The 10,025-nt window shown below is 53.1% G+C and overlaps 1 protein-coding gene across 1 annotated transcript; it reads left to right on the forward strand.

The window, feature by feature from the left end:
- The first annotated feature begins 1,725 nt into the window (after nt 1-1,725).
- DLX6 (distal-less homeobox 6) lies at nt 1,726-5,230 on the forward strand. Its single transcript, XM_062567760.1, has 3 exons — nt 1,726-2,095; nt 2,939-3,132; nt 4,979-5,230. Exons 1-3 carry the CDS (start codon nt 1,726-1,728, stop codon nt 5,228-5,230), a joined length of 816 nt encoding a protein of 271 aa, XP_062423744.1.
- Nucleotides 5,231-10,025: the final 4,795 nt, after the last annotated feature.

A 10,025-nucleotide genomic window follows, 5' to 3' on the forward strand; every position in this document is an offset into this window, starting at 1 on the left:
GAGGCAGTGTCAGGACCTGTGCTTAGTTTGGGGATGGCTTTGGGTTAGGAGGGATTTTGCAAGCGGCTGCTTCTGTGCCGGTGTTGGTTTTCAAAGCCCGAAGCCTCCAGCCCATTTCCCCGTCTACAGAAACTTTCGCATTTCTCTAGGCTTAGTGAGTTCCGCCGTGTCCTTCCTACCTCAGTCCTCTCCGGTGGGGTCTGTCTCTGGAGTTCATGCTTAGCTGGACGCGAGGAGATTTAAGCAAGGGAAAGAGGGGGGAAAAGGGAGAGAGAGCGAGAGAGAGAGAGAGAGGGGAGAGAGAGAGAGAGAGAGAAAGAGAGAGAGAGAGGGAGAGAGAGAGAGAGATCCTCCGCGGTGCTGGATCAAACTTAATGTCTTTCCCCAGTCCATCTTTGAAAGAGAAGTGGTAATACCACCTGGATGTTCGGATATAAATCCCCTTGCAAATAATAAATGGATTAATAATAACAAGGTATGAAGTTCTTTTTATAGAAAAAAAGAGAGAATTGAAACTAAATGCGGCAGTTAGACAACCATTTTGATAAGAGGATAATTGAGGCGACACTGGTGTATAATTAGAGGATAATTTATGCTATATCCACTTTTATTCCACCTCCCAAAATAAACCCAGTCCATAATCATTACAGGCAAATTGTTCTGAATTTTATAGCAGCAATTTGAACAAAGTACTGCAGTTAATCATGGGAGATTTTTGTGTATTCCTGATTAGAAGTCTAATTGCCTCCTTCCAGAAAGTAAAAATAACTGTAAAACGACTCTATTTTTATCATTAACAATGTTGACAATAAAATAAAATCAACTGGAATTGTAATCTAAAGACAAATTTAGGACGAAGGCACTTTTCCTTGGGTAGTTTATATTGTAATCAAGATTTGCCAAACCACTAACCGCATGTATCATTTGCATATATTTGAAAGCATTACAGTAGCTGCTGTTTTCAGTAGGAAAAAATGCACTGCTGTCACTTCTCCAAAGCCTTCGCTCCCAGCCGCGGCGGCCGCTCCTCCGACGGCGCGGAAAGCACCGCCCGCCTCCCAGACACCGCGCGCGGCCTCCTCCTGGCGCGCTTCCCCGGCCGCTGCGCCACCGCGCAGCGGGGAAAGCGGGGGGCGCGGGGGAGGGGGTGCGGAGCCGGCGCACCTGGAGCCGGCGGGAGCCGGGTGGCGCGGAGGTGACACGGCGCGGGGACGCACATGGCACGCGGCCGCGGAGGCACGCGCGCCCGCGCAGCCGGGCGCGCGCGCGCCGCCGGGGCCCCGCGCGAGACGCCACCGCAGCTGCCGCGGCGGGGCGGTGACGTCAGGGGTTGAGTGACCAATGGGGAGGCGCTGCCCTTTGGAGACGAACCATTCGACTTGTGGTGTCGCTGCCTCCAGTTGAGGCGCCGGAGCCCAACTTTCGCCGAATCCACCTTAAAATCGCTGCCTTAAACTCCGCCAGCCCCCAGAAAAAACACACAAGTTGGGGATGAAGGGGAAGAGAGGCGAAAAAAACCGCCGGGAGTAGTCCTCCCACCCCGCACACAGCCCTCCCCTTCTCCCCTCCCTCAGTTAACAAGGCCCCTCTCACTACTGCTCCTTAAAAAAATAACCGCCACCGCCGGCGGTGCCGCGCCGGGTAACGGGCGCTACGGTGGCTGGGCAGAGAGGCAGCGCGCGGGGGGCGAGCCGGAGAGCGCCGCTCTCTCCCTCCCAAACTTTGATGATGACCATGACTACGATGGCTGACGGGTTGGAAGCGACAGACTCCTCCAAATCCGCCTTCATGGAGTTCGGGCAGCAGCAGCCGCCGCCGCCGCCGCCGCCGCCGCCGCCGCCGCCGCCCCACTCGCAGCAGAGCTCGCCGGCCATGGCCGGCGCGCACTACCCGCTGCACTGCCTGCACTCCGCCGCCGGCTCGCACCCGCACCACCAGCACCACCACCACAGCTCGCCCTACTCCGGCAGCGCCGGCTCCTACAACCACCGCTCGCTGGCCGCCTACCCCTACGTGAGCCACTCGCAGCACAGCCCTTACCTCCAGTCCTACCACAACAGCAGCGCGGCCAGCCAGACGCGGGCCGACGACGCAGGTGAGCGGGGCCGCTTTCTTACCGCTTCCCCCCCGCCCCCCCACCCCCCGCCGCCGGGCCGCCCGCCGCCTGCCCCGCTCAGCGCTCCGCTCCCCGGCGCCCGCGCCCCGGGCTGCCGCCCGCGCCCCTCTCGCGGCGCCCGCCGCCGCGCTGCCCGCGCCCGCCGCGCCGCGCCCGCGGCTGCGGGAGGCGCCCGGCGGCGGGAGCCGCGGCCCCGCGCGGCCCCGCGCTGCCACCCCGCGCAAAGCGCCCGCCTTGCGGCAGGACGCCTGCTCCCGCCTGCGGAGTGGAAGTTTCCAGGCGAGCGGGTCGCATTCCCGACTGGGGCCGTCTGATTTATGCATTTTTCGCAGGGAGCTGATCATTTGTGTGTTTTCATCCGACGGGGCAAGGCAGGGGGGGAGGGGGCAGATAAAGCATTGTTAAAAGTCTCGGACTGGTGATTCACTGACCACCGAACTGGCGACACGAAGTCAGTTAGCTGTGTAAAACCTGCACGGCCGTGGAACCAGTAATCCCGCCATCAAACCAGCGCTGCGTTTCGTTTATTTTATTCCTTATACGATTTTATTTTTTTTCCAAGGGAAACGCGGCGTGTCCACTATGCCCGGAGAGATATTTTTCTCTCGGTAGCTTCCAAGAAGAGCCGTGTGCTGCGGTGCGCCTTTAAGGAGCCTGAGCGTGTATGCCAACGCGCCGCAGCGACGGTGTTGAACGGCGTTGCGGCCGGGCTGCGGGGTTTTCAGGAGCACTCGCAACCAAAATGCCCACGTTAAATAGCTAAGGAGCGTGTGCAGCATTCTCTGCGAGGGTGATCTTTCAACTGTGTTGTTTTGCTTGCAGATCAGCAGAAAACAACAGTGATTGAAAACGGTGAAATCAGATTCAATGGAAAAGGGAAAAAGATTCGGAAGCCTCGAACCATTTATTCTAGTCTACAACTTCAGGCTTTAAATCATCGCTTTCAGCAGACTCAGTACCTGGCACTTCCAGAGAGAGCTGAACTGGCAGCTTCATTAGGACTTACCCAGACACAGGTAATTACTGGGAATCCCAAATCACTGAAATCCTGCTCAAGCAATAAAGGCCAAGCAAAGTACGATGGCCCCTAGCCTTTTTGGCCTCTGTACAGGAACGGTAGAAAAGGTAATGCACACAGTCCCATATCTGATGTGATAGAACTTATCTAACGCATGACAGAGAAAATGGTCTACTGCTGAAATAACTGAACGTGCCTTTCCCTCAGCCGCCTAGTGAGCAAATGCTCCCTTTTGATGTCACAAATAAAATTTTTAAATTGCCTATATTTTTGGGTGAGAATAATTCCAGCACCGACATGCAATTGCCCAGCTGTGGAAAGGAGAACAAAACAAAGGCAAGGAATCTTTGGGCCTGATGTAGAGCTAAAAGAAAAGAAAAAACAGATTGTAGCAACCTGTAGGTAGAGAGGAAGGAAGAACACATTGGGAAACACCTGTAAAATCAATAGTTAATTCGCCCTGGATGACTAACGCAAATGCAGTGGTTACCCTTGGGCAAAATGTACAGAAGGTGATAATAGATCTGAAGATCAAAGACAGCCATGTACAAAATTATAGCAGGTTAAGCCATAGTTAAGTGTGGTTGGAGTAGCTGTGCCATTCTGCTAATTTCAGCTTGAAAGACACAAGGCATTACAGACTTCCCAAGCTGCATTTTGTGGAGAAGCGCGTGGATAGATGAGATCAATTCAGGTAAAACGTAATCATGTGAATTTACGAGCTTAACAAATAATTTCAGTATTTTATCATTGTCATTGATAACAGTAGCTTCCAGCTAGCAATTTTTAAATATTCAGCAAACATTAATCATGGAACTAGAGATGATGGTGAAACAAATGGGATTTTAGTATATTTAGCATGCACGCTCTGTCTCTCCTTTTTTTGCATTCTCGCTTTCTCTGTCTTTCTCACACGTAGATTTAGGGGCCTGATCCTGAAAATGCAGACAGACAAGCAGTCCTGCTTGTGTTCTAATATTACATCTGCAAAGTTTACAAGAGCAAATAAACATTTGGGAGTTTGGGGATTTTTTTTCATTTGTTTGTTTTTAAGCTTCAGTTAAGACACACGCGCGCACACACACACTCACACACACACACATATATATACATAAAAATCTTTAATAAGTCCAATTTGCCAGAGCGGGCCCAATCCTTGCATACCTTATCAAATGCAGACTCCCTCCTGGGGAGCATTACTGGATTAGAGACAGCAGGATGAGACCAAAAGCAATCTCGATAGTCAATTACTCTCTGAGAAAAAGAGGATTTTCATTTATTTAAAAACGATTTTTAAAATGAAGGCACAGTCCTGGTTCTATCATGCCTCTTCCCCATCACATAAATGAGGACCGCTTTATCATGCATGTTTTTGGATGCACAATTTCCTTGTTAGATGCCCTTTGTCTATTGGCTCCTGTCTCCTGGCACAAAATCATATGATTGCCTGTGTTTGACAACAGTTAGCCCAAATGATCAAATGACCTCTAAAATTCTGAATGAGGCACACACACACTTGGGTATGTAAAGCAGGAAAGCCCAGAACATACACTCCGCTTGAGCCTGATCAATCTGGCCTGCCCAGGAAGAATAACACTCCACATTAAAACTTGCATCTCGCTTTCCAGCTCCGCTCTTCCTCTCCTGTTTTCTCCAGTTATATCCAGAGCCTGAGAACAGCAGTAGGTAACCTTCCTCCTCCCTCTCTCCCTGTCCCCAACTTGACATCCGAATTGTATGGACATTCAAGACCCTCGCTAGAGCACAACCACAGCCCTCAGGGTCTTTTCTGACTTGCCCTGGGTGCTGGCAGCGGCCTAATATTTGCTGCATTTTGATTACAGGTGAAGATCTGGTTTCAGAACAAACGCTCCAAATTTAAGAAACTGCTGAAGCAGGGCAGCAACCCCCACGAGAGTGACCCTCTGCCTGGCTCCGCTGCCCTGTCCCCTCGCTCTCCAGCTCTGCCTCCAGTCTGGGACGTTTCAGCTTCTGCCAAGGGAGTCAATATGCCTCCCAACAGCTACATGCCTGGCTATTCTCACTGGTATTCTTCTCCACATCAAGACACAATGCAGAGACCACAAATGATGTGAATTGTCCAAGAGAAATAATCTCCCAAGAATGCCTCGTCTCGACATGGCAGAAAGTTCCCCTGCTTTGCCAAGCCATGCCAGCTAACAGGCTCTGTGTGAACTTGTAGATGCGGCAAGGAGACAGAATGGCTTTATTTTATTTTTTATTTTTTAAGTAACCTCAGCGATTGATCTCAAACAGAAAGACACAATTTTCATTCTGGCGCACAGAAGACACTTCTCTTTAGGATATTTTCATTTGGACTCCAAGGCACCAGCCTCTTTCTCTGTGGAGTATACGTCAAAACAAACTTTTTACAGACTTTGCCCACAAGAAGAACCTGAGTCTACAATGGCAGCCGTTTTTACTTGTTTAATGAGCTAAAGACATTACATGATGAAAGCGAGACTAGACTCCTTCATTTTTATTCACCAAATCCAGACTGGGGAAAAAAAATAAAAGAGAGAAGAAAGGATAAAAAAAAATGAAGAGGGAAAAAAAAGAGAACTGGTTGAAAATGAAAATATACTGTAAGATTAGAACATTACCACGAAGCAAAAACTGCATGCTTTATCAAAATGGAATGGGCTGCAGCTCAGAAGAAACCACTGTCTCTCCCGCAAAGAGCCCCCCTCACACACACACACACACTCACTCGCGCTCGCACACACACTCCCTCACACACACAGCCCCCCTGGAAACAAACAGGAAAGACAGAAGGAGGAATCCGCGAAAACCCCCGCCGCCTATGTCTTGGAAAGGTTCAGTGCTTGATTGACGGCATTCTCACTCACTAAGCTACAGGGACCTTTCTCCCGAGCAACCTTTCTGTATATATTGTTGAATTTTAGTTGTATATATACTTTGTATGTTTTTGTCTTCTTTCATATATAGAGTAAAAGCCACAAAACGTCCGCATGTCTCGTATTTCTCTACGCCTTAACAGATTCCCACCTTCCCCCCTCCCCACTTACCCCCAAATTCTCTGCAGCCAGCTAGACACGGTCCTCCTGCTTGCCCCGCACGGAGGGACCGCGCTAACACAGCTTTTGGCATGTATCTAAGAGCAAAGCCAGGAAAGCCGAGGCGGAGGGAGGGAGCAGCTGCATTGCTTAGTTTTTAACAAATACGGCTAAGACAGGAGCTATCGAGACCACAAAGATAATCCTAGAAGAAGTTTCTAATCACCCGGCCATTTCTGCTGTAATTTCACTGCTCCGCCGGTCACTTAAGCTGCGATTTCTCTCCGAGTAAAGCTCAGAGCTCTGCATTTCTTCGGAGGTTTGGAGAATAAAAAAAAATATTAAGAAAGGAGGCGCCCTCCTTTGTTTTTAAATAGCAGACAATGAAAGCTGAGGAATGTTTTGCAAAGCCTTGAAAGGTGCCTAGGTATACAATACGCTGTCCAGCCAACTCTAGCCTTTCTAACTTGTGGAAAGCACAGCAAATACTGAAAATGAAAAGCCCTTGCCTCGTCCAAACTGGGTGCCCCATACTGCGAGAATTAATGGCTAGAGACCTGGGCATCCTTCAAATTATGAACCTTGAAACCACTGAGCCATTTATCAGAAGTCAATAGAGATCCTCAGAGTGCTCCATATAATGACAGCTACATACAGTCGTGCAAAAGGACAGTCACTATAATTAGACACAAAGCAAAGACTACTTACCAATATACCAGTTTTTTGGGGGGTGTTTTTTTGTTTTTTTTTGAGCAACTTCCACGCTCAGTCAGTCTTCAGAGTGGTTTAAAACCGATCAGTCTTGTCATTTTCTACCATTCGTATTGTTACATTAGGAAAAATGTTTTCTTTTCTTTTTTTCCCCTTCCCACTGTGAAACTTTGGGTTCAGAGCTCCCCAGGATCAATTCTGAACAAAGCCTCCAGCTGCAGTGCCATCCAATTTGAAGCAGACATTGGGGACAATTTAAGGTTTTTATCCACAAGAAGGTTTTTTTCCATTCTCTTAAATGCAGCCATAATTAGAGTAATTTTTCATGTAGCCCGCTGATTACAGCGTTTTTACCGTCAAAGATAATTACCTGTAATTTTCTTCCACTTTTAATACTAAAAAGCCATCTTTATTTAGATTCAGGAACAGGAAAGGCGAAACAAAAGAGGAAAATTATTCTGTTATTCATACACAAATTGCAGAGACGTAGGGCCTAAAATTGAAAATTAACCAAAATTATAATGCTGAAAAGAATGGAAGAGGCTTCAGAAGTACAGCTGGTAGTGGGGCTCACTGAATTATTCAAATGACACTGGAGAGAAAGCTACCGTACATTTAAACCAACAGCACTTTGTGTGTGTGCGTGTGTGAGCGAGCGCGCGTGTCCTTCGGAGACACCCCGCTCGCACGCTCGGGCTTGCCCGCCCGTGGGTGCGCGCCGGCCCCGAGGCGAGCGCGGGGCTCCGGCCGCTTCCCGCCGCCCCCGAGAGAGCCGTGCGCGGCGGCCCGGGCCCCCGCGGGCCCCGCACCCGCTGAAGCCCTGGCTGCAGCCCGCTGACAGCCCCGTGGCGCCGGCTCGGGGCGGGCAGCCGGCGGCGGCCGCGGCCCCGCGGGGTTTGGGGCTCCGTGCCGCTGGGCCGCGGCGAGGCGCGCGGCCGCGACGCGGCGTGGAAACCTGCGGTGCCCCCCGCCCCCGCGTGCCGCTGCGAGCACAAGGCTTCGGTAGACCCCGGGCAACAAGCAGGCAAGCACACGAACACGCGCAGCGACCACACAAACGACCCCGGTTAGCCTAAGGGAGCGGGAGCAGCCGAGACAAGCAGGCCTTTCCGGGAGCACGCGGGGCGCAAATGACAGCAGAGGCAGAGCCATCTCCCGCCGAAGGAGACTTTCAGGAAACAGCGTCATCTATAGATAGACTAAGCGCAGTTCCCTGGTTCGTGCGGCTGCCTCCAAACCTGCCTCCACGGAGCTGCGAGCGGCTTGACGGGGGGAGCCGCGCCGCGCCGCGCTGCGCGGAAACACGCTGCGAGGCGCAGCGGGCCGCGCCGCCCGGCCCCGCCAGCGCGGAGCTCCCCGGCGGCGTGGCGTCCCCGGCACGGCCCGGCACGGCTCGGTGGGACGCGGCACGGCACGGAGCGGAGCGGCCGGCCGGCCGCAGCAGCTGCGCTACCCCGCCGGCACGGCAGCACGCCGCGGTGCGGCGCGGTGAGGCGCGGAAAGCCTCGCACCGCCGCTCCGCGGGGCCGGGGCAAGCCGAAACGCGCGGCGGAGGGAAGCCCCGGGACGCGACGGGATGGGACGGGACGGGAGAGGTGGCGCTGGCTGCTCCGCTCCCCGCGGAGTCCCGCGGCGGAGCCCCGCGCCCCCCTCCTCCTCCTGGAAGCGCGGCGCGCCCCTTGCGCGCCTCTTGCGCGTCCCTGGCCCCACCGCTGCCCGCCGCCCCCGGAGCGCGGGGAGAAGCGGAGCTGTGAGTCTGCGGAGCCGTGGACCGCGCGGGTGGGAGAAACGGGCAGCGCAAAAGTGACCGAGGAAGTGGGAAAATAGAAAAGATGAAGTGTGCCTCGAAGGGAGGCAAGAAACAGACTTAAACCAACCCCAGAGCAAATCGAACCAAGCCAAAAAACTTACCCTCAGTGAAATTCTGTTAAGCAAGAATCGGGGTCTAGAAATCTATACTGAACAGAAGCAGTGTAGAATATTTTTCTGAGTCTCAGGGCAGAAGCTCTTTCTCTATATTCTTGGTTGAGTGAGCACATCCAGGTGTGAAATTGTTTGCACACCCCAGCACCTCTTATATTGCCAGCAAAATTAGCTGTTATTACTGTCACTGTTTAGTGATGGTTAGCTTGATAAAAAAAACTGCTGTAATCAAGACCTGGCGCATCTTTGCAAATTACAGATAATTGTAAACGTCCAGATTATGATAATAGCATCCTAATCCAGCCTGCAATATAATTATTACAGAGTGTTACATCTGAAACTGTCCAGTAGGGCTAATTCAGCCATTATTTAGACCCTATTTTTGCACTGCAAATGGGTTGCTGAGTTGAAAATGTACGATTGTAATTTCACGGGGCACTCAATGAGTAATGGTATAGGGAGAGAAAAATACAAAAGTGAAATGTGAACAGTAGCGATCAAATCAAACTCTGAAGGACAAAAGACTGTTTGATTCATAGGGAATGAGAAGAGCGGGAATTAAGAAAATAGCAAATCAGTGGTCTGCAGCGTTACGTGTCCAAATCTCCGAGAGTGCGAGTCTGATGGGAGCGCAGCGCTGATGCTTGCGGCTAACGCCTGCCTCATTCCGCCCCCCGGCTCGGCGGTGCCGCTCCGGGCGCCCGCGGCTCCCACCCAGCCCCGGAGCGGGCTCGCTGCCGCCGCTCGCCCCCTCGCAGGTGCCTGAGCGTCACGGGCGGGGAAGGAGCCTCGGCGCCCCGAAGCCGGGCGGGGGGAGCCCCGGGCCGGGCGCTGCGGGCCCGGGTAGCCGGGCGCCCTCCGCGCCGGGCGGCGGCACCCCGGCCTTCGCCGCTCCCGCGCACCCGGCGGACGGTCGTCAGGAGTCCTTCGGGAAATTATCGCGGAACCATCTTAATTGTAATTAATTAAACCGGAGAGCCCGGCTAACCGGACAGCCTGCAGCTAGCGCGGTTAGCTCATCGGGACGGTCTGCTGCGGACTCCCGCTTTGCTTTGACGAACCCCGGACGCGACGCACGCGAACCCGCTTCGTTTTAATGGGCCAAAGCCTCCAAGCGCGGCCGCGGCCGCGGCGGCGGGCGGGGCCGCGCCCGGGGCCGGGGCCGGGGGGGTGGGGGAGCCAAGGAGGTGGGGGGCGCAGCCGCGCCGCGGCTCTCCGC

This window comes from Rhea pennata, chromosome 2, assembly GCF_028389875.1.
Source record: "Rhea pennata isolate bPtePen1 chromosome 2, bPtePen1.pri, whole genome shotgun sequence".
Taxonomy (NCBI): domain Eukaryota; kingdom Metazoa; phylum Chordata; class Aves; order Rheiformes; family Rheidae; genus Rhea; species Rhea pennata.

Excerpts from the sequence above, each read along its gene's own strand:
- DLX6 (XM_062567760.1), top strand. The coding sequence starts at position 1,726 with ATGATGACCATGACTACGATGGCTGACGGGTTGGAAGCGACAGACTCC. Across the intron at positions 2,096-2,938 it reads GACGCGGGCCGACGACGCAG|ATCAGCAGAAAACAACAGTG; the intron begins GTGAGCGGGGCC and ends TTTTGCTTGCAG. Across the intron at positions 3,133-4,978 it reads TAGGACTTACCCAGACACAG|GTGAAGATCTGGTTTCAGAA; the intron begins GTAATTACTGGG and ends TTTTGATTACAG.